General features: G+C 34.9%; 1 protein-coding gene across 8 annotated transcripts in view; it reads right to left on the bottom strand.

Moving 5' to 3' along the window:
• Positions 1-425: 425 nt before the first annotated feature.
• Positions 426-25,585, bottom strand: part of RAP1GDS1 (Rap1 GTPase-GDP dissociation stimulator 1) — a 146,731-nt gene continuing 121,571 nt past the window's right edge. For 5 of the 8 annotated variants that reach the window (XM_026509688.4, XM_026509686.4, XM_026509685.4 and 2 more), the window contains 8 exons: positions 19,911-20,054; positions 19,317-19,448; positions 17,900-18,034; positions 17,078-17,203; positions 15,984-16,123; positions 10,583-10,709; positions 6,493-6,621; positions 426-2,308 (listed from right to left, as the gene is read on the bottom strand). In XM_026509688.4, coding sequence (XP_026365473.1) covers positions 2,181-2,308; positions 6,493-6,621; positions 10,583-10,709; positions 15,984-16,123; positions 17,078-17,203; positions 17,900-18,034; positions 19,317-19,448; positions 19,911-20,054 — 1,061 coding nt within the window. In that variant the 3' untranslated portion in view covers positions 426-2,180. The remainder of the gene's footprint in view (positions 2,309-6,492; positions 6,622-10,582; positions 10,710-15,983; positions 16,124-17,077; positions 17,204-17,899; positions 18,035-19,316; positions 19,449-19,910; positions 20,055-25,585) is intronic. The other 3 variants (XM_026509687.4, XM_048211869.2, XM_048211871.2) reach the window with 1 other exon arrangement.

The raw sequence follows: 25,585 nt of genomic DNA, 5'->3' as shown, positions 1-25,585 counted from the left end.
CAGGAGATCACCTAGCTTGGTGGACCTCTGTCATCCTAAGGGCATAGCCTTCTGGTCTCTCTGCGGAAAAAAAAAAGTGGTGATTAGAAGTGTACTTTGTTTTGTTGGAGGTGGGAATTCCTAGCTATATCCATTGATTGCTAGTAGCTGGCCCAGACGATGGCTTCTCTGAAATCTTTAATTTTTGGATACCTCTGTTCTGAGGTTTTCTATATGATGATTTTCAATAGGGACCAATCCTATAAAAAAAAATTCTCTGAAATCAGACAAATATCTAAATTTCATTTCTCTATCAATCTAGGATTAGTTTAGGGACTCTGGAAGTTTATAAAAGTGGGAATTCATCAACAAATAGCACCAACAATGAGCAATCACTGTTCTAGGAGCTGGAAATAGAAAATATACAAACAAACCAAATGATGCCATTACAGTTTGATATACTATTTATTTATTTAGTTATTAATATGGACAGCCTATTCAACATTACAGATGTTTTTCAAAACCTATAATAAAATATAGTCCACTATCCAGCCCAGAAGACAATAAACAAGACCACCCTTCCAGTAAGTGTAGCATAAGCACTCACAGTAATAGTCCCTTTCCTGGACATCAAAGGGAGCAAAGTTTCTTCACCTCCACTGAGGTTTTAATTTTCTTGAATTATAGCTGTTTCAGAGTCAAAACTCCAACTTCAATCACCCCACAGATATGTGCAGCATCTCCCACTGGAAAGGAAAGAGCTCCTGTCACCCCAGGCAGCCCATTTTACTGTCCTGCAGTCCTTCCATATTGGAGCCCATTATACCTTTCAGCCAGTAAACTTGTGCATGGGGACAAGATATGTAGGTCACAGGGATCTTTTAATTTACAAAGATTGTGTTTCTAAAAACCCATTTGGTGGTGGTAGTGGCAGTGAAGAGTACACTGTGTTTTGCCAAGAGGGTCTTGTCATCTCTGGAGTCTTGGCATTGTCACCTTTTCTGGTAGCTTTAAGATCTATTGCAGTTCTCTATGGCAAGTGGAGGTGGGAAACTCTAACAGCTACTGGTATGAGACCATCTGCAGAATGAACTGGACTGGCTACTATGGCTTTTATAACCTGCATCCTTTCTTTAGTATACACAAACTTCTTAATCTTTTTTCCTATGTCCTGTTAGTTCTAGTTTCTTAATCTTTTTTCCTATGTCCTGCTAGTTCTAATATAAGATTTAAAAGGACTATGACAGAGGAAACTTCTTGCTTTCAAGCTGAATGATGAAAAACAGCCAAAAGAAAAAAAACACAAAAACCCAACAACCCCACCCTCCAATGAGCTATACTCAATTTCCTCAGTTGAAAACAAATGCCAAGTGAACTTTTTTAAAGACAAGTGCTGGACAATGCTGATGTCAAAATGTACATAGATTCTAAAATACAGGCCAAAAAAACCCCCAAAAAGATGTTACTTAGTGTAACACACATTCTTCAACCCCTTAGTTTCATGCTGAAAAACACTAATGATTTCAATGTTAAGCTTCAATGATGACAGCCAATTAAATATGAAATTAAAAAACCTCAGGGAAATCTTGCCAAGTCTGTGGCAGTTTCAGGAGTCTACTTAGGAAGAAGGAGAAACCATAGGGTAAAGAGTGAGAGCATTGGATTTTATTTCACTCTAGGTACCATGGGTTTGACATTAGTAGGTAAGACTAATGAATGAGCAGCCATACAGTTTTTTGGTCACTGTGCTTCCCAAGCACCAAAAAAATGGAGCTATTTTTTTACTATTCAGTTCCATCCTTAATAAGCTAGACAGATCCTGCTGCATTCTTGTTTGTTTCTAATTTACCAGTACATTATTATGTAGTTTACCAAGTGTGAGGAGCAAGTCATTATGTAGTACCAAGTTTACATCATCATAGGACTACAACATGCACATTCTACTTAATGTAGCTCAAGCAACAGGAATACAAGAGAACAGTTATGGGGGGAGACTTCTTTTTGACAAATTTATGTTCACACTAACTATGGGTTTATAAGTCTTATTGGGCAGGTACCTACAGCAGTTCTTCAATTGGTACTGGAACATTACACGCATGCACAAGTGATATGGAAGAAAATGAAGCAGAAGAGGCAGCTGGATGGAGGACAAAGGGGAAATCAGCGGTGGGATAATGCCATGTATCAGGGAGGGGCTGTTCTCAGCTGTCCACAGTAAGTCTCTGCTCTGTGAGAGAGGCCTGTTGGGCAACACTTTTGTTTTCATGACTGCGAAGTTTGGATACAACATCTAAAAAGGCCAAATCCTGTACTTCCTTGTGTAGAGATTCTGGAAGACAAAAAAACAAGATAACAGATATGCTTCTGTTAAAATGTTCTAATCTTTATATACAATCTATCCAGTACATATACCCAAAATGTTTATTTGGATGATCCAAAGTTACAAAACTAGGAACAATTCTGGAAAAACCGTAGCAGCCTAGAAATGCTAGGACACTTTTAAAGACAAGTGTTGGACACAGCAGTAGCCTAGAAAGGTTTTTGTTAGAGATGTGTTATAATAAATCAGAGGAACTTTGTCATATTTATATATAGATAAATGTCAATTTCTACAATCTAAGTTTAAGGAGTTATAATGAAACACAGCTCATTATGTGATCTCAAGTTTCAGTTATATACCCCTTGACCCTATCATCAGTTCAAATATGAAGTTCGATAACTTACAAAAAAATCTTAGATCTGTTTCAAATTAATTCTGTGGCAAATGAAAAAGGTTATACTTCATATCCCTTCAACAAATTTCTGTGACAATAGGCTTCACTTTTAGGTATCCGATCTTCCTCTTTCTGGCTTGCTTGCTCTCTTCAACCTCAATTACAGGAAAATACAAGCCTCTTAAGACTTGGAGACTGCTATATGAGAAGACTGATATCTAATAAGTTTAATGCAATCAACATTCCTCAAATTGATATATTTACTTTAATAAGACTGTGAGGTCTAAAAGTAGAAATGTTTTTAGTAGAAACAGAAAAAGGCATCCTAAAATTCAGATGGAATCTCAAAAGACTCTGAACAGTCAAAACCTCAAAAGACAACAAAGTTGGTCTCACACTTTCTAATTTCAAAACCTACTCTAAAACTATAATAATCAAAACAATGTGTAGCTGAAATAAAGACAGATCTATAGATCAACAGAATAAAACAGCCCAGAAATAAACCCTCATATATACAGTCAAAATATTTTTGACAAAGATGTCAAGACCATTCAAAAAGGGAAGAACAGTTTTTTCAACAAATGGTGTTGGTAAAACTGGAGAGCCATAAGCCCTTATGTATAAAAATTAAAGAGCTAAAACTATAAGAACCTTAAAATATAAAGGAAAAACTTAATGACATTGGATTTAGACTTATATCTTGGATATGCATCAAAAACACAGATAACAAAAGGAAAAACAGATACATGGGACTTCATCAAAATTAGAAACTTCTGTATACCAAAGGTTACTATCAATAGATTGAAAAGGCAACCCACAGAATAGGAGAAAATATATGTAAATCATATATCCAATAAGGGATTAATATCCCCAAAATATAAGGAACACTTTCAACTCAACAACAAAATAACCTGATTAAAAAATGGGCAAAGGACTTGAATAGACATTCCCCAAAGGAGATATACAAATGGGCAATGAACACATGAAAAGATCCCCTACATCACTAATCATTACGGAAATGCAAATCAAAAGCATAGTAAGATACCACTTTATACCCATTAGGATGGCTATTATAGGAAAAAAAATAACAAATGTTAGGATGTAGAGAAATTGGAATCCATGTATATTGCTGGTAGGAATGTAATATGGTGTACTGTATGGAAAACAGAATGGTGATTCCTCAAAAAATTAAACGTAGCCATTACTGTATGATCCAGCAATTCCACTTCTGTGTATATACCCAAAATGACCAAAAGCAGGAACTAAAAAAAATACTTGTGTACCCGTTATTTTCATAGTGGCATTATTTATTTACAATAATCCAAAGGTGAAAATAAGCCAAATATCCATTGATGGATGAATGGATAAACAAAATGTGATAATATACATACAGTGGGGCATTATTCAGCCTTAAGAAGGAATGAAATTCTGACACAGGCTACTATATGGGTGAGCCCTGGAGACCTTATGGTAAGTGAAATAAGCCACACAAAAAAGAATATTATATGATTCCACTTATATGAGGTACCTAGAGTAGTCAAATTCATAGAGACAGAAGATAGAATGATGGTTGCCAAAAGATGGGGGGATGGGTGATTGGGGAGTTATTTTTTTAAAGAGTACTGAGTTTCAGTTTGAGGGGGAAATAGGGTGATGGTTGTACTGCAGTGTGAATGTACTACTCTGCCACTGAACTGTACATTTAAAAATGGTTATAATGGTAAATTTTATGTATATTTTACATTAAAAAATGCCTCAATAACAGTCTCAGCCAGGAAACAGAAGACATAAAGAAGCAGCAAATGGGAATTTTAGAACTCAAAACTATAGTCAGTGGATAGGCTCAACAGCAGAATGGAGGGGACAGAAGAAATCAATGAACTTTAAGACAGAACAATAGAAATTACCTGATTTGAACAAGAGAGGAGATAACCTGGGAAAAAATGAACAAAACCTCAGGAGCCTGAGGGATATAACTAAAGAGCTCACATTTGTGCCATTAGAGACCTGAAAGGAGGAGAAACGGGGTGGGACTGAAAAAGTACATGAAGAAATATGGTTAAAAAAAACTTTCCAAATTTAGCAGAAGACATAAGCCCACCTACTCAAGAAGGTGAGCAAACTTGAAACAGGATAAACCCAAAGAAATCCATGCCATGACACAGTCAAGCTTAAAAATTAAAGACCCAAAAAATCTTGAAATGACACCAAGAGGGGAAAAAAAAGAATTGGAAGACTGTGGATTTCTCTTAAGAAACCATGGAGGCCAGAAGAAAATGGCACATTTTTCAAGTGCTGAAAGAAAAAGTACTGTCAACCCAGAATTGTATACCCAGAGAAAACATTTTTCACAAATGAAGGGGAAGCCAAGATATTCTAAAATAACAGAAAACAATTTGTCACTAGCAGACCCAACCCAAAAGAGTGGCTAAAGTAAGTTCTCTAAATAGAAAGGGAATGTTTAAAAAAAGGAATCTTGGAACATCAGGAAGGAAGAACACTACATATAGCAAAGTTGTAGATAAATACAACAGACTTTCCTTCTTTTGAGTTTTCTGAATTATGTTAGATGGCTGAAAACAAAAATTGTAGATGTCTAATATGGTTCTAAATGTATATAGAGAAAATATCTGAGGACATTATAAATGAGGGAGGGTAATAGGAATAAATGCTCAAAAAAAATAAGTCAGGAACGAAAAACAGAAAATAAAAAAACCTGCAGACTTAAGCCATAAAATCAGTCATTACATTAAATGTAAATGGTCTAAATACACCAATTAAGAGACTGACAGAGTGGATTAAAGCACATGACATAACAAGGTGCTATCTACACATCAAGTATAATGATAAAGCAGATTGAGACTAAAAGGGTGGGAAAAGATCCCAAGAATGCTATTCAAAAGAAAGTAGAAGCAGCTATATTAATATCAGATAAAGATTTCAGAGGAAAAAAAGTTACCAGAACAGAGAGGAACATAATGATAGAAAAGTCAATCCACCAGGAAGACAAAAGCAATCCAAAAGCTATATATATCTACCAAAAGAGCTGCAAAATATGTGAAGCAAAAACTTACAGAACTAAAAGGAGAAACGGACAAATCCACCATTATTGTTGGAGACTTCAATACCCTTCTCAACAACTGACAAAACAATTAGAATATCAATATATTCTATTTGCTAAGAATATAGCAAACTCAATTCCACTACCAACAACCAAAAGGATCTGAGTGACATTTCAAGAACACTTCACTCAATAACAATAGAATACACATTCTTTTCAGTATCCATGGAACATATACCGAAATATGCCAGTGATTTCTTGAACAAATTCCTTAGCTAATATCATGATACACAAATTCAGAAATTATTCTTTATAGGAAATATTTTAGAGTTGATGAAACTTAGTTATTAATTTTTTAACATTGTTTTTTACCTATTTGCTATATGATATTCTTTTTAAGATTTTTTTAGTTTTATTTTAGAAAGAGAGAGAGAATCTCAAGCAGACTCTCCGCTAAGCATGGAGCCTGATGCAGGGCTCGATCTCATGACCTGAAGATCATGACCTGAGCTGAAATCAAGAGTCGGACACTCAACTGACTGAGCCCTCCCAGGTGCCCCCTGATACTTTTATTATCATAGTGAGAATCTTTTGGGAATATTTTCAAGTAAAAGTAATCCTATATCCTCCATAATCTAATTCTAATGCTTTTAAAACCCAAAGCCACCATTTACTACTATTCTATATTTAATGTCAACCATATATTGATAGACCTCAAATTTTAGAAGAAATGCTTACCAGATCCCATGAGAGCACAAATCAGGACCATGGAATTATATTTGATTTCAGGAGCACTTCTTTCATCTGCTAGCAGTCTGTGTAAAATCTGTACAAGTTTAGCACTTTCCAGGTCTTTCTCGGCAGTGCCTAGAATATGAAACAAAGTATCAGTTATGTCCACTGTTTATAAGCCTGGTGCAATGTGGCTAAACACTGATTCCTTTTCTAGAAACTGACCATATAAAACCCTCCAAAAGGGATTGATAAATAACAATGACCTAGAAATAGAATATTAAATTCAGACCTTGTTAAAGTAGAGTTAAATTTCAGCAGATACTGTAGTTTAAGCTTAAAAAACATTCCTTTTATTATGAGGCAGTTAAAAAAATCTTTATTATGGAAAAGGTGAAACATATACAAAAGGAGAAAAGATTATATAATGATACACTATTTACTATTATCTTAAAAAATTATGGCCAATCTTGTTTCACCTATCTCTAGTTTCATTCACCTACTCTTACCCATCCCAAATTATTTTTGAGCAAATCCTAAAGATGACATAGTTTCTTCCATATGTATTTACAATATGTATCTTTAAGAGATGAAGACTCTTAAGGCAGTTCCTATTGAAATCCCAGAGGATTTTCTGCAGAAAATCTGTAAGTTTATACTAAAATTTATATGGAAAGCCACAGGCCCTAGAACAGGTAAATAATCTTGATAAGAAAGAAAGAAAGTGGGAGGAATTCTTCTACCCGATGTTAAGGCTCACTGTATAACACAGTTATCAAGAGTGTGGTACTGGTAGACAGAGAACTGAACAGAGAACCCCAGAAACAGACCCACACATATATGTTCAAACGATTTTTCACAAAGGTACAAAATCAATTTAGTGGAGGAAAGATAGCCTCTTCGACAAACAGTACTAGCAATTAGACCTCCACAGGCCAAAAAAAAAAAAAAAAAAAAAAAGTTGACCTAAACCACACACTTTATACAGATCTTAATTCAAAGTGGATTACAAACTTAAGTGTAAAATGTAAAACTATAAAACTTCTAGAATAATAAAGAATTTTCAACTCAATAGTTAAAAAAAATAGAAAATGAGCAAAAATTATCCATAGGTATTTCACCAAAGAATATATACAGATGGTAAATAATGATGAACATCTTTTCATATGCTTACCATTAGAAAAACGGAAAAAACATAATGAGATATCTCTACACAGCTATCAGAGTGGCTAAAATAAAAGTGACAATACCAAATCTTTGGTGAGAATGTAAAATGGTATAGCCATTCTGGAAAACAGTTTGATAGTTTCTTTACAAAATTAAACATATAGTTACCATACAACCCAGCAACTGCACTCCTAGGCATTTATCCAAAGAAATGAAAATTTATGCTCACATAAAAACCTACGCATGAATATTTATAGCATTTATTTATTTTTAAAAGCCCCAAAGTGGAATCAGCCCAGATGTTTTTTGACAGGAATGGTCAAACAAACTGTGGTATGTATAAACCATGGAACACTATTCAGCAATAAAAAAAAAAAATTGATATGCAAAACAAATCGAATGACTCTTTAGGAAATTATGTTGAATTAAGGAAGCCAATCCCAAAAGACCACATACTATATGATTCCATATATATAACATTTTAGAAATGAAGGGCAGATTAGTGGTTTCCAGGGATGAGGAACAAGATAAGGGGTGGGAGGAGGAGGTAGATGACTAGTGTGGTTATAGATGGAGGGATCCCTGTGGTGTTAAACTATTCAGTATCTTGACTGTGGTGGTCGATACACAAACCTACACGTCCTGAAACTATATAGAACTTAACATACACACAAATGAGAACAAGTGAAACTAGGGAAATCTGAATAAGACTGGTAAGTTGTATCAATAGATGAAATATTATTTATAGTTTTGAAAATGTTACCACTGGGAGAAACTGGGTAAAGTATACAAGGGATCTCTATTATTTTTTATAACTGCATGTGAATATACAATTATCTAAAAAAAAAAAAGACTCTTTAAAAATGGTGTTTTAATACTATTATCATACAAAAAATTTATAATTCCTTTAATAATATCAAATAGTCTATATAAGAAAACAAGACTGGTTGGGGCGCCTGGGTGGCGCAGTCGTTAAGCATCTGCCTTCGGCTCAGGGCGTGATCCCAGCATTCTGGGATCGAGTCTCACATCAGGCTCCTCTGCTAGGAGCCTGCTTCTTCCTCTCCCACTCTCCCTGCTTGTGTTCCCTCTCTCGCTGGCTGTCTCTCTCTGTGTCAAATAAATAAATAAAATCTTTAAAAAAAAAAAAAAGAAAAAAGAAAACAAGACTGGAAAAATATGGTTTTCAAAGTGTGTTATGTATTAAAAAGATAGTGTGGGCTTATTTTTATATCTTAAGCCCAAGGAGCCTAGGAAACACCTGGTAACAATTTAAAAAAATGTATGTATGTATCACATTTTATATAGTTATATGGTAAAGTGACCAGATTTAGGCAAACGTTTAACTACCAGGAAGCTGATGAAATTATAGCTTGTTTGGAAGATATTGGCACAAAACCAGATTCACCCCAGGCTGGGTCATCAAGCATATTCTGAAACTGCTTCATCACTTTAAGCCACTTAAAATCAGGCCATGAACCCAGTTTGGTATTCAATGTCCTCACCGACTCCCACCCCTTTATCATAGGTCCCCCCTTCTGACCCCCCACAATGGCTGGACTTCTAGGCTGACTCTACTCAAACCATGTGTGAAGTCATGGCTAATCTGGGACCTGAACTGACCTCCAAAGCATTTGTAACTATAGGCCAAAGTCACTGAGAATAAGCATACATTTTCTTGAAGCCTTTTATCTTTAAAATTCAAAAAAATTTTATATCCTACTTATACCTATGATTTTTTAAAAACTGTTTTAAAATTCAAAACCCTTTATTTATTTATTTATTTTTTTAAAGATTTTATTTATTTATTCGACAGAAATAGAGACAGCCAGCGAGAGAGGGAACACAAGCAGGGGGAGTGGGAGAGGAAGAAGCAGGCTCACAGCAGAGGAGCCTGATGTGGGGCTCGATCCCAGAACGCCGGGATCACGCCCTGAGCCAAAGGCAGATGCTTAACCGTTGTGCCACCCAGGCGCCCCTAAAATTCAAAACCCTTTAAGACAACAAAAATTTGAATCTTTCATACCTAAAATCAAAGTAAATGTGACACTAGAGAATGATATACCATATTTATCTTTTGGCTTCTCCCTTGGGATAGGGGTTGGTGGGTCCAGTTGCTGCTGTGTGAGAATTATGGATCTAAATCAGTGGGAATTAAGACGTGATCAGTTAACAGTGTTTACCTAAACGACTTTGAACTGGACAGGACAAACCTAAGTCTATAGTCCTCCTTTGCATAAGGCAGTCTCAGGCCTTAACCATAGGCTCTGTGACTGACTGTCCCCAGCTGACTATATCAGAGATTGGTTCCAGGGACAAAGGTTACTATCCATAAGTTAGATGCCTATGAACTAGCTTCTCAAGAACAATTCTGACCAACAGGGATGCTATATGCTAGAAAGACACCAACTGAATTATTAAACTCTGCTTTTGGGGAATTTTGAATGTAAAACACACAGAAGAATGACACAGAAGGTGAGAATTTAGATTGAGGGCAATACTATAGAGCAATAGAAGCCATGGTGATAGGAGGGGATAAGCAAGAGATTCAGTAGTAGAGATGGAAGAGAAGGTCTGGGTCACTAGAAGGGTAGCAGACTCTAAACTTGCTATTGTATTCTAAACATAGTTTCATTTCTCTGTGAAGCCTGCTCAAAATATTCTCTGTGTTTACCAACTGCCTATAACTTGAAATAACATTTAAGACTCGAACTCTAAAAAGAGTCAAGCACTGACCTAAAAATGTTACCGAGGGCAAAAGCTGAGGTGGCAATCTATAGAATGTGATTTCCTATATACTTACTATAGGTGCAGACACATGCTGGCAAAATCCTTCTAGTCAAGGCTTTGTCGACTTCTATTCCAATATGTGCTTCATTTCATCCAAGATAAAAATAGGAGAAAATAAGTTTGACACTGGGGTACTTACCCAACTCTAAAGCTGCTATTAGTGCCAAAGCAACAAGGGCTTCATTCTGCATTATTACATGTTCACTAGTTGCCATGGTAACTAGATGCTTGATGCCACCACTCTGTACAATGGTTTTAATTACATCCTGTAATAAATAAATATCACAGTTATAAACTTTAGTTTTAAATACAAAGAAACTGCATTATAGTCAGTCAATTCATTTTTAAATTGAGTGATTTTCTGACAGTGTCCTGTATGAATCATTACATTTAACCATAATTTTTTTCTTTACGGAAGAAAAGGAAAAAGCTTTTGGCTTTAAATAAATTCATCAAAAGATGACAACTTAAATTACCTAAGTGAAAAAGACCATTGCAGTTCATGGCAAGGAATAGAGAGTCCCAGAAGCAACCAGTCAAAAAAATAAAAGTGTGACTGCCCTAAATGTTGACTTACCACAGGATCAAAAAAAGATTTGGAATAAAAACAAAAAGTTCTTCTTTTCAAATTATTATTATAGCACCAGGTAGTTGTTCTCCAGATGACTGAGGTAAAGTTTTTTTGTTTTTCTTCCTTTCTTTTCTTTCTTTCTTTCAAGCTTTTACCCCTTTGTCAGATCTGGCAAAACTGGATTACACGTCAAGGGACTTGAGCAGAACTTAAAAGTGTCCCTCTCATTTCTCATGGGACCTACAGCTCTGTCCTCTTCAATGGCAGAGGAGACAATGGGCTCCAAATTGAAAAAAACCCAGTGCCAACATTGACTAAGCAAATTATAGCGTCTCTCTGCATCTCAGTGACTATCTATAATGCTGGGATAATGTGCTATCATAGGTTTTTTGATACTTACAAAGTTATTACATGAAAAGCACATATAAGAATAGAAGGCAAAAGTTAGATTTTTTAAAATGGTCACATTTATTTCTAGTGTTCATTTTTGTTATCTCAGTTTCGTTTCCTAAAAACTCTTGGATTAAATATGATTTGGTGGAAAGTCTCAATTACAGAATTTTTTAAAGTAATTTTCTTTGTTCTCACTACTTTCAGTAATTTAAGTGCTGGATGTTAAGTAGCCTGTCTGCATGAGCTTCGACAGTATAAAACTAACTGTAATTAGAAATATTTTTCAAATTAATTTGCTAAAATATTTGAAAAAGGGTTTCCTCTATGCTTCTACCTTATATAAATGCTTAAGAAAACTATTTATAGATAGTATCTTTGCTTTGAGCCCAAATGCATTTAGAGATCAAACATTCTAAATTGATGGAGTCCTAGTGCTGAGTTTTTATGGTGGCTGTATTCTAGCATTTAACAAGCCTTTTCCCATTAACCTCTTTTAGTAAGTGAGAAACTGTCTTTTAAAGCCTTTTCTAACAAAAAGAAAGCCTCCCAATATACTGCTTACTTGGTGGGCACTTTATCTGAAACTTAAAATTAGTGAAGAATTTTATAAAAATCACAAAGGAGCTTAGAGTAAAGAAGACCACAAGAGGTTCATAGATACATATGCAGTCACCTAATGAAGGTTCTTGGACTATCATTTCATCCTTTATTTTGTGATTCACCTGGAGAGTCCACTCTAGAAGGAGGGGCAGGTAATGAATGAAGGAGGAAGCTGTGTATCAGAAGCGAGTAGCTCCCTATAAGTTCAAGCATACCTCCTTTACCATCTCACTTATTTTGTGTTTATTTTATTTTATGTTTATTTGAGCGAGGGAGAGAGAGAGAATCTCAGAGCCCGACATGGGCCTTGATCTCACAACCCTGAGATCATGGCCCGAGCCAAAATCAAGAGCCAGACACTTAACTGACTGAGCCACTCAGGAGCCCCTCCATCTACCCTCTATGGAGCAACAACTACACACTGGACATTATACTGGGTAGTTTATAGGTATTAGCATATTCTTATCCTCACAGAAAATCTCATTAACTAGGTATTATCTCTAGTTAATATATGAAGAAACTAAAGCTCAGATTAAGTTATGAAATCTATCCAAAGTCAGTGATTAAGTGGTAAAAAGCCAAGATTCACATCCAGGCAGATTGACTATCAGTTCCTTGTTCCTAACCATTTGTGGTCTACGCACAAGTATATGTGCTCAATTCATCATAGTGCCATCACAGCTAGTCACAGTGTGCTCTGCAGAGGCTCTATGAATGCATTTTAAAGTTGTATTTTAAACTTCAAGGTATTAAAAAAAAAAAGGATATTAGTACCACTCCACAGACCAAGGTTCATTTGGAGAATTACAAATAATTGTAACCAATACACATCTAAAATTAATCCGGAGTTTAACTTCTCTGAAACCATTTCACTTATTAAACTGTAAAAATACACAGGAAGACGTTTTTCTGGGTAATCCTTCCAAACCCTTGGTGTATCTGCAAAACCTCCAAAAATTTTGGATATATTTCATAATGCTTTACAAAGTAAATGATGTATTATTTTGCAATCCTATTTCTTCAGGAGTTTCCTTATGGATAGCTAAATTTTGGTATATATACAACCAAGGCAAATTACCTATGTTAGCCTCACATATTTAACTTTTATGGTCAATTTGCCGTTAGTTGGGATGATCCAAACTTTGTTGAAAACTGTATAATACTGATTTCAATGTAATGTTCTGAAATAGGATTAAATTTAAGATAATTAATTTGTAACATAGCCACTGAATCACCTAACAAAAATTTTCTTTTTCAACTTTGTATCATCAAAGACTACTTCTCAGTATAGGAATTAAATGTTAGACGTATGATAACTAAATAAATTTGAGTTTTTAGCTTGATAATTGAATGTTTTACTCTTAAAGGATAAAGAAGAACGCCTTTGACAGGAGTGAATTTTTATAGTCCTGGTGTAGAAGCAAACCATATTTTTCTGTTTCTGATATCTACAATCAGAAGGGTCAGCTAGTTGCTCAAGTGTCCTAGCCTCGGGCACTCTTTCGAGGGAAGATGTGAATTTACCTCTTGGCATAAGCGCAGGAATACACCGTATATGGCTAAGATGACTAAGCGAGTGTGAAACCCCGTGAGTCAGTGCAAGCTTCCAGAGGGTTGGATTCTGAGACAGAATCCAGGGTGACTTCTTTAAAAGGAGTAGGATCTTCAAAGTTTAAAAATAACACAGGGAGAGAACTGTAATTCACAACAGTTGGTTAAGGACCTGCAGGAATGTGACTAACTTGTACCTAGTGTTTAAAAGCTTATTCCAGAGCAGCATTTTCTGAAGTATGTCCAGTGGAACATATTTAATACATGCAACCTGCAAAAACCCACTGTCCGATGGTTTGGGAATCAGTAGGTTAAAGAGAGTTAAGGAAATTTTTTTAGAGTAGTACTAATGTGTGCTGTGAATTCCAAGGGAAGGAAAGGGAATGAACTACTTCCCTAACTAATCTGATCATACAACCTTTTCTCTTTGTGGAGTATTTTTTAGGGTTATTATTCAATGGAACATATTCTGAGAAATGCTTCGATTCTCAAAAGATATCACGGATTCCACTTCAATGTGAAATTTAAAAATAATTTAAGAGTTCTAATCTGGAGCTCACACAAGGAACACACCTTACGTTCTGATCATTAAAGTATGCAAATCAAGGTTCCTATTGCTGCTTAGCAGCAGTATACACTTAATTGTAGGGAAGATATGCAAAAACAAAACAAAACAAAAAAACCCCCCACCCTACAGTACTGAACTGTAAACATAGTTATAACGTGACCATGAAGTTACAATTATCATTCATGCTTTTTGTTACACATACACACACCCCTAGAAAGGTGGAATGCCCTGTTTCCCTTATCTTTTCAAAACACCTACATGATGATGGATGCTTAATGGGTACCTGAAAGCTTTTTTTTTTTTTTTTGGTGGGGGGAGTGGGGGGTTTAGATGAGGGACAAGGAAATCTGTGATAAATATTAACAGAAAAGCCTCAAAACCCTCAAATCTCAATTTAATATAGGAACTGAACAGCTTTGGCTCCCAGATTTGGTTAAGAAGTGGTGATGCATAGGGCGCCTGGGTAGCGCAGTCGTTAAGCATCTGCCTTTGGCTCAGGGCGTGATCCCAGCGTTCCGGGATCGAGTTCCACATTGGGCTCCTCCACTGGGAGCCTGCTTCTTCCTCTCCCACTCCCCTGCTGTGTTCCCTCTCTCGCTGGCTGTCTATCACATAAATAAATAAAATCTTAAAAAAAAAAAAAAAAAGAAGTGGTGATGCATTTTCCCATGGACATAAGTGAAATGGCCAAAAGGCTCACTTTAGAAAACAGGTTATATAAAAATAAAAGGTACATAATACAGATACTAAATCAGCTGCTAACCCGCTGTCCTGGATTCCCACCACTGTGATCTTTAAAATAGTTCACTTGCTCATTCATGTATTCACTCACTCATCAAACGGAGGTCAGCAGCCACATGTCAGACACACACGAGGCTGGACACTGCTCTGAGAATGGATTCCATCCGACTTTGTGAGTTTTTAGAGCATCACACACTATCTTGATATCATTTAATTTCTTACTAGCACTAGCTAGCTTGGTCAGTGCCTGGTCTACAGAAGATGTCGGACACTGAGGGCAGCGGTAAAAATAGTAACACCAGCATCTTACTGAGTGCTTACTATGTGATCTCACTGAATCATTCTCACAACACTTTCAGGTAGGTAATATCCCAGGTTTAATATACCAGATACTGAGATGTGAAAGACCTGATGACCAAGTAAATAGTGGAGATAAAATCTGAACTCACCTGTTTAATTTCAAAGCCTTACTCTTAACTATCATGGAACAGAAATACAAAAGCTCAATCTTCAATTACTTTTTCAGCATTGTGGATCACAGACATCCCTCATTTTATTGTGCTTCACTTTACCGTGTTTCGCAGATACTGCGTTTTTTTACAAATTGAGGGTTTGTGCAACCCTGTGTCAAGTAAGTCTGTCAGCGCCATTTTCCCAACAGCATTTGCTCACTTCATGTCTGCAACACATTTTGGTAATTCTCACAAAATTTCAAACTTTTCCATTATTATATTTGTTACGGTGATCTGCAATCAATGATGATAACTCACTGAAAGCTCACTGAAAATGGTTAGCATTTTTTAGCAATAAAGTATTTTTTAATTAAATATACAAATTAAACATAATGCTATTGCACACTTAACAGACTACAGTATAGTGTAAATACAACTTTTATATGCATTAGGAAACCAAAAAATTCATTTGACTCACTTTTTTTTGCAATTTTTGCTTTATCACAGTGGTCTGGAACAGAAACTATGACATCTCTGAGGTCTATCTGTAATGTATTTATATATAAATATGTAAAATGCAAGCTTATGATATAGGATCTATGATATGGAGTTTCCAAAAGACCACTTGTATGTTTTTTAGTGAACGTTTTTTTCTGGAACTTACTTTTGATTTACTGTGTCGTATAAGGGCAGACAGCAGTCTGTTGGACTCCCCCATCACACCAGCGTGATCTTTGGCTTCACACCATTCTACCAAACGCTCCACTAATTTAACATTCTTTCCCAGTTGTTCAGCAGCTTCTGCTATAGGAAAGAAGTCAAACCACAAAGGAAACAATCACTGATAGGCAACCAACTGAAAAACTGGTAAAGATGTAGGAGTGTGAAAAAAAATTTTATATATATATTTACATATATATATGACATAACACAATGGTTTTATTAAGCAAGAACTGCAAATACTCCATATCTGATGGACTATTTTAGCTTTTTCTACAACATTGTGGACTTTCATACAAAACAATGTTATACTCTATGGCTCAACCTGGTAGTCTGTTAGTACTGTGGCAAACTGTAACAAAGGGTATTAGAAGGACTCTGAGAAATCAATACAGAGAAAGGTTTAGAATGTAGAAATAAGTAAATAAACACAATTCATTCCAAGGAGTAGTTTTCATTTTTTCTATAAACAGAAAAATGATCTCTCTGCAAAATAAATTTTTAAAAATTTTGACTGTCAGTGTACTGAAACACGATTTCCAAGACAAGGTAAAAATGGGTATGAAACCGGGTGCCTGGGTGGCTCAGCTGGTTAAGTGTCTGCCTTCAGCTCAGGTCATGATCCCAGGGTCCTGGGATCAAGCCCTGCACCGAGCTCCCTGCTCAGTGGGGAGCCTGCTTTTTCCTCTCCCTCTGCTGCTCCCCCTGCTTGTGCTCTCTCACCCTCTGTCAAATAAATAAAATCTTTTTAAAAAAAATGTGTATAAAATGCTAAAACATAAAAACCCTTCAGAACTGCTAATAAATCAATATAAAACCAGGATTATATGTCCAATAGAGATGCAATATAATTTCCATTTAAAGTTAATTAAAACAAGCATGGAAATTCATGAATGGAGCTCTAAAACCAATCTCTCTTTGCTTTTTATTTGCCATTTATCTTTACGATTACATAATTCTGAAAGCTAAAAACAAGTCCTTTTCAACTAAGGCACACTATCATACCAAAAATGTACCTTGCGAAAACATTTCTTTTACCTTGTGCATCTATTAACATTCTTAATGTTCCCAGAAGTTTGAATTGAACCGGAGGCATTTCAGACTTAAGGAATTTCAAAACTGCCTCTGTGACTCCAGCTGATAACATCTTTGCTTTATTTACAACTAGAGAGAGAGAGAGAGACCATGGTTAAAATGGTGCTAGCATTCTTGATGGTAGCCATTCAATTCAATACATATTTACTGTCTTACTATTTTTAAGATCCCATGTTTTATTTTTCTATTTAAAAACAATCTTACTTTATTTTAATAGGACTGGGGGTGGGGCATAATTATCCTGTTCATCTATAGGAGCATAACATACAAAATCATATATACTGGCTTTTTAAACCTACCCTCAAAATACTTAAACAACCTGTAAAGGAAATCTGACGTTGTTGTTGTCTTATTTACAAAACAGCATAATTCCTCAACTTTAGTAAATGTTTCTTTTTACCTCTGTCCTTGACCCAACTGTGTTAATATAGATGTTCTAGACAATATTAATAAACTATTAATCTATTATATGAACCAAATTGATTTCTTATAGTGTATCTTCATACAGTTATACTATTTCACCTAATCAGAAATTTATTTTTAGAAAGCAGAATAATAGCTTTAACTATCTCCTGTGTTATTTCCCATGATAATGTGATTTCATGGCTCAGGACGCCTTTAATCCAAAGACACGTTAAGGCTATTTTTAAGAATTATGTCTGCTTATAGACAGGTCAGGATAGGTCCACAAATCACGTAAAATAAATACCTCCCAAACAACAGATCTTATTTCTTACAGAGTTGCCTGCGATTCTTAAGTCCTACCTGGAATGGCCAGATTTCTGAGGGCACTTAATGCTGCATGCTGTACAGTTACATTTCCATCTTCTACATGTCTGTCCAGTAAATCCATAAGTTTTTCTACAATTCCATTATCTACCATGTGGATACAGTTTCCATCTGAATGAAACAAAAGCATTTTTTTCTTTCTTCTTTACAAATATCTATAAATATTTTATAATAGTGATGCCTATCCATTATCTACATTAGAGAAAATGGAGCTACAAGAAAATAAAATGAATTCCAACTCTTTCTCCCATCAGATTTATAGATTTCTTTCTATAGAAGTCACGACAAGAAAAATCTCTAGCATACAGCCTAATAATATATTAGAAGATGAGTAAGTAGAAATCGTATGGTTAAAATGTCTACGAACACTTTTCACCTATAGTGAATTATGCCTGAGTTCGGCCAATGTTACAGTGACAACAAAATATAGAGTGCTGTCATGGTTGATGTTTAAATTGTTTTTCAATATCAGAATTTTTGAAACATTTATAAAGCAGAGAGAATATTATAATGAACCACTATTCCACTATTTAGCTTCAATAGTTACCAATATTTTACTATTCTTAATTACATCATTAAGGAGTGAAGGATCATCCTCAAAAATAAGGGAATAAAAATGTAATAAAACATCCATTATACAGTTACACAGCTCACAGGGGAATAACACCAAACGAAAACCAAAAAATAACCCATATTTCCTAGTCACAGTATAAGAATGAGTTTCTAGACTGAATAGCGGGAGTTCCAGACTTCAGAAATGAACATGAAGGTCTGGTGCCTTGGAAATGTTATTAAACCAAATATTCTATCCTAAACCAGAGGATTACTCACACTTAAGTTTTATAGGCATAAAAGTATAAATTAAGGCACAATAACCCTACAAAGAATACTCAGATTATTAAACAAAAATCACCAGGCAAGAGAGCATATCCTTCCAGATAAGATACATATTAGAATGGGACTCAAATTTATTGATCTATAAAGTGCAGAATACTCTAACATGATCACTGTTCATTATCTTTACCAGAACTTAGTTAAATTGCACAAAATATGTAATTTGCTAGAAAAATCACTGAGCAGAGGGGCCTGGCTGGTTCAGTTAGTAGAGCATGAGAATCTTGGTCTCAGGGTAGGGAGTTCAAGCTCCATGCTGGGAAGTAGAGCTTACATTAAAAAAAAAAAAAAAAAAAAAAAAAAAAAAAAAAAAAAAAAAAAAAAAAAAAGAAAAAAAGAAAAAAAATCGCTAAGTATTTCATGTGTCTAAAAAAATTAAGGTAGCGGTACACTACATATACTTCTGAACTGTTCCAGTTTTACTACATGTAATGGCAAAGTAAAAATAAAAAAAAAAAAGAGAACATCCGATTTAAAGAGGATGAGATAACATCCTTACCGTTCCTGGCAAAATTTGCAATTGCCAATGCCCCAGCAAGCTGCAGCTGGTGGTTATTTGATGGAATCCAGGACAGCACCCTTTGAAACACATTACCTTTTCCTCCTTCAAATAATTTCTGCATGGATTCATCTGGAGGTAAATGAAACAGATAAGAGGATAAGAATTAAGAGTAACAAATCCATATTCCCACGTGAATATCCAACTGGATAACTACAGACTTCACAAACGATAATTCACAGAAGGAAAAGCAATGACTCTTTTTATAATAAGCTTTTAGTAGACTGGAAAAAGAGTTTAGGATTTTTCTAGTCTAAGTCTCAAACAACACTCTAGCTTTCAGTCTTTCGGTGCCACGGCTGTCCTACGACAACTCTTCAAATATTGGAAGATAATGAAGACTCCTCTTTTCCAGGTTCATTATCTCTAGTTCACTCCACGACGGATTTAAGGTTTCAAAATCATCACATCAACTGGATTAAATGAGGCAGGAAAGTGAGAAAATGCCTAATATATATAGTGCTCACAAAAGAGACAATATATTTTTTAAAATCTGACAATCATGTTCTTCGATTGACTTAAATTATAACTCACCTCCAAGAAGTAGTAAAACCATTAGATCTGAAGCAGTTTTGAGTTCAGCAATATCATCCTCTTTGTCACTATCCACTTTCTGCTGAACGATCTCTAGTAGACATTCTACCAGGCCTGCTTCAACCAGCTGTAGCTTAATAGCATCTAAAGGATATGTGAGCAAAATAACCAAAACTTGAGATGAAATAAAAGTTCTGTTATAAGCAATCCTTTATGAAAAATTATAATAAAGAAAATGCATGATTTAGATAATACACCTTCAAAGATTTGAGTTTCAAAACGAACTGACAGTGCAGCTTATATACTTTTATTTCATTTTTTTACTTGAAATTAGGTCACTCTTTACAATGTCTGGCAGCACCTAAACAAATTGATTCTCAATTTTGAAGGAAAGTAATAGCACTCCACTGTTATTTTAGATATCATGCTCATGTTTAAAATACTATAAACACCCACACCTTTTAAAATAAAACACATATGCCTGTTATATAGAGTTAAAATATATCCACTAATGGTGTTTGAATAGAAAGTTATTGAAAAGTAGAGCGCTATTAGTAAATTTCAAACTATACCTTAAGCATATTTGGATTCATATTTGTACAGATGTGTTTTTTTCAGAGGCAGTTAAAAAATCTACAACCTTCTGAACTTTAAAACTCATGTTTTTTAAAAGGGCTTCAGGTTTTCATTAATTTGAAGTTTTCCTGGATGATGGATACACAGTGGTTCATTATACTATAGTCCCTCTACATCTTGCATAGGTTTTAAATTTTCCATACTAAAAGTTGAAAGAAAAAAATAACTTTTGAGCTTTCTGATGGATAACCAGCAATGTGGGGGTATTTTAACAAAATTTACATCCAATTATATTGTTAAAAATTCTCTTCAGAGCAAGCTCTCCTCTTATCAAATCATTTGTTTGTAACCCTTAATAACTTAAATATTTATTATAGAATTTATTTCACTGCAGATTTTATATTCATATCCATATCTGTCTCCCCCATTACAGCAGATACTATACCTCTTTCATCTTTGTATTTTAACCTGAACTTGTCTACCTAAGCGCTTTGGGTCTATTTTATAGCACTTAAGATAAAAGCAGATCAACTGATCTTTGAAACATTTGCTATACAGAAATTATTAAATTTAAATCTTATTTTTTAGTTGGATTTTATTTTAGTCATTGGTTTCCCTAAGCTCTATATGTATACATCTACAGCAATGGCAGCTTTAGGTTATTTAGGAAAAACAAAAGACCTTTTTTTATACTTGACATTTCTTCTAGGCAATCTTAAGATATAAAAATTTAGGTCCCCCCCTCCAACACCAGGACCACTGATATTCTTTAGAGTATTACCTCAGAATATTATCTCAGAATACACAGAACACTCAACCTGGAATATTTTTTTAAAAGGTACACTTGCACTGTGCCATGCTGAAAGTAGGGCGTTTCCTTGGTTACAGAATGCTAGGGCTAGAAATGTGTGGTGACTAGAACTGAAAGCCATGAGAAAAAGCCTTAAAATTCCTAAAAGCCTTGAATTATACAAATCCCAATTTTAATGTCTCCTTTGCATACAAGGAAAACCAAGGATGAACACTAAAGATAGTACAGAAATAAGTTTTCAAAGGTATCATTCAATGCACTGCACAATTATAAACAGAAGTGAAGGTGGTAAAGGAGAAAACAGATATAAGAAAAACACATATTCCAAGAAAGGTTACAGGTAATTCTCTGGTATAAAACTGACTGAAGGTCACAATAAAAATTTCGCTTGGCCAAACCACCAAATTTTCTGCCCAAAGAATAAGTTCTAAAGCATTGAGAAAATTTAAAATGTGTCAAGATTAAAATTTACAGATCTCTCCTCTCACAGTCCGACTGTAATCACATATACATGTGGGAGGCTTTAAGTAGCCTTATGAAGGAGGGTCAGCAAGGCAGTCTGCCAAAGCAGACAGCCCAGCACACATTTATCGACACAGTTCTGCTCAAGGACATCTATTGTTACAACCACCATTTGCTTATACAGGTAAGTATACATACATATGTATTACATATAAATACATACCTATACATTTATGTACATATATATATTTTAAAATCTTTCGTAAATGGTGAAAAAAATGCCACAAATGCAGAAAAGTGCATAATATACGTATTAGCTTAATCAATTACTCTGAAGCAAATAACCATGTAACTTCCACCTAGATCAAGAAATTCATTGCCAGCATCCCAGGGAGCCCTCTGTGCATTCCCTTTTCCTATCACATATTCCTCCCTCCATTCCTCTCAAATCACTACCCTGATTTTTATGGTACTCACGTTCATACTTTTCCTTATGATTTTACCAAATAAATAAGCATTCCTGAAAACTACAGTTTAATTTTACCTTTTTTGGAATTTTTAAATAAATGGAATCTTACAATACATATTTTTACTGTTGGCCTTTTTTCTATCAATATTTGTAAGATTTATCTACGCTGTTAGAGTTGTCTTCATTCCTTTTCACAAGTATAATTTTTTCCATTTTAAGAGTATATACCATTTATTCTGTTAATGGATAGGAGTTGTTTCTAATTTTTCATTTATTATAGATAAAGCTAAGAACATTTCTGTAATTGCTCCTGGTGCACATGTACATGCTTCTGGGTATATTCTAAGAGGAAAATTGGTGGATCATACAGAATACAATCTTGAACCTATTTTCCAAATTGCACCAATCTACACACCCACCAGCAACTTAATGAGTTTCCACTGCTCCACACCCTCATCAACATTTGGTATTATTAGACTTTCCGGTGGGTATATAGTGTTTTATTTTGCATCTTAATTATTAATGAATTAAGCGTATTTTCACGTGTTTATTAGCCATTTGGATTTTTTTTTTTTTTTTGTCAAGTGCCTATTTAAATCTTTTATGCATTTTCCCACTGGGCTTTCTACATTTTTCTTAATGATTTGTGGGAGTTTTTATAAATTGTACACATTCTGTTGATTGTAAGTATCTTCTCTCACACACTGTCTTGCTTTTCACTCTCAATGGTGTTTTTTAGTGTCTTTCTTTCATTTTCATAGGAAGTTTTAGCCAAATTTATCAATCTTTTCCTTTATGGTCAGAGATTTTTGTGACCTAAGAAAACTCTCTATAACTCCAAGGCCCCGACGATATTCTCCTATCTTATATTTTTAAGGTACGCTTTCTGGTTTTTACTTTCCCATTTAGGTTATCTATCTAAACTTCTTTTATACAGTACGAAGCAGAGGCGTATATATGTCTTCACTTGTATTTTTTCCCATATTCCCAGCACTGTTTATTGAAAAGACTGTTCTTTCCACGCTGTTTTGCAGTAACAACTTGTTTTTTTCTCCTAATAAAGTAAACACCTATTAATGCATCCATTGGTTTGCAGGTATCCTGTTCTACTGGTCTTCTCATCCATCCTTGTACCAATACCACACTGTTTTTAATTATAGTTTTATCAGAATAAAGGTTTTTTTCTTGATTAATCTTATTAGTGATTTACCAGTTTTATTTAGTCTTTTGGACTTTGGTGATTATATGCTTACATTGCATTATGTATTTTCTATTTTATTAATCTCAGCTCTTTAGATTTCCTTGCCTTTAAGTATGGCTTTACCTATATCATGTAAGATTTATGATACAGTACTGTTTTCATTATTAGAAAATTTTCTAATTTCCAGGGCACCTTGGTGGCTTAGTTGGTTGAGCACCAGACTCTTGGTTTCAGCGCAGGTCATGATCTTTGGGTTGTGAGATCAAGCCCCGAGAAGGCTCTGTGCTCACCGCAGAGCCTGTTTGAGATTCTCTCCCTCTCCCTCCCTCCACTTTTGCATGTGCTCTCTCAAATAAATAAAATCTTAAAAGAAGAAAATTTTCTAATTTCCATCATGATTCTTCTTTGACCTCTGAGGTACTGGAAGTGTATTTTTTACTGTCTAAAGTTATATTTAGATATTAAGTATTTAGATATTTAACATTTCTAAATACTAAATATTTATAAACATTTAGATATTAAATATTAGATATTAAAACTAGGGATTTCTTAGTTATCTTTTTTTTAATTAGACAATTCACTTAAGTCAGAGCACATACTCCATAAGGTTACAATCCTTTGAAATTTGTTAAAACTTTTTCTTTTTTTGTTAACTTTTTAAAATTCAATTAGTTAACATATAGAGTATCATTAGTTTCAGAGGTAGAGTTCAATAATTCATCAGTTGCATATAACACCCAGTGCTCATCACATCACGTGCCCTCCTTAATGCCCATCACCCAGTTACCCCATCCCCTCACCCTCCTCTCCTCCTGCAACCCTCCGTTTCCTATGTTAAGAGTCTCATATGCTTTGTCTCCATCTCTGATTTTGTCTTATTTTATTTCTCCTTCCCTTCTCCTATGTTTGGTTTCTTAAATTCCACATATGAGTGAAACCATATGATAATTATCTTTCTCTGACTGACTTATTTTGTTCAGCATAATACCCTCTAGTTCCACCCATGTCGATGTAAAACTTTTCCATGACTATACATGTTTTATATATTTCATGTGTACTTGAAAAGAAAGGGCCCCGCAGCTGGGTGCAGTATTCTAAAATATGTCCATTAAATCAATTTTCTTAATCATGTTAATCTTTTCTATAACCTTGGTTTTTTTTTTTATCTCCTTGTATCAACTACTGAAAGAGGTATTAAAAGCTCCTATGATATTTATGGATTTGCCTATTTCTCTCCATAATTCTGAGTATTTCTGCTTCATGTGTTTTGGGGTAATGTATACTTATAGCTCCCAGATGAATCAGACCTTTCATCACCTTATCTGTATTGAGTCTTTTAATCTTAAATTCTATTTGATCTGATATTAAATATAACTATCTCAGCCTTTTTTAAGTTTGAATGATTATTTATAAAGATTTATTTATTTTAGAGAGTGCGTGCGTATGTAAGCAGGATCGGGGAGAGGAGGGAGGAAAGGAGAGCAGAGGGAGAGAAGCGGACTCCTCACTGAGCATGGAACCTGATGCGGGGCTCATCCCAGAACCCGAGATCATGACCTGACCCAAAATCAAGAGCCAGATGTTCAAATGACTGAGCCAACCAGGCTCCCCTGAGTGATTATTTTTTTAAATCCTTTTATTCTCAACCTTTTAAATCTCCCTATATTTAACAAGTTTTGTTTGTTTTAAAAAGTATAGTCGATTTTTAAAAATTCAGTTGACAATTGGTCCCTTAATTAAAGGACTTAGGTCAAGTGTATTTAATAAAATTACTGAAATACTGTGTCTTAAATCTAGTGTATTTTGTATGCCCTATTAGTACCCCCTATTTCATGTTCCTTTTTCTCTCCTCTCTTCTGTTATTTTGAAGGCATACTTAGAGAAAAAAATCCTTCCACTAGTTTGGCAGTTACATACTGTTTTTAAAAATTATTTTAGTAATCACCTTAAAAGTTGGTGGTGAACTTTCTCAGTTTTTACTCTGAAAATATCTTTATTTTGCCTTTAGTTTTTGTTTTTTTTTTTTAAGATTTTATTTATTTGACAGAGAAAGAGAGAGAGCACAAGTGGGGTGGGGGGCAGCAGGCAGAGGGAGAGGGAGAAGCAGGCTCCCCTGCTCATGACCTGAGCTGAAGGCACACGCTTAACTGACTGAG

The sequence above is a fragment of the Ursus arctos genome, unplaced genomic scaffold (assembly GCF_023065955.2).
Source record: "Ursus arctos isolate Adak ecotype North America unplaced genomic scaffold, UrsArc2.0 scaffold_9, whole genome shotgun sequence".
NCBI lineage: Eukaryota > Metazoa > Chordata > Mammalia > Carnivora > Ursidae > Ursus > Ursus arctos.
This window is presented reverse-complemented; position numbering and strand designations above follow the sequence as displayed.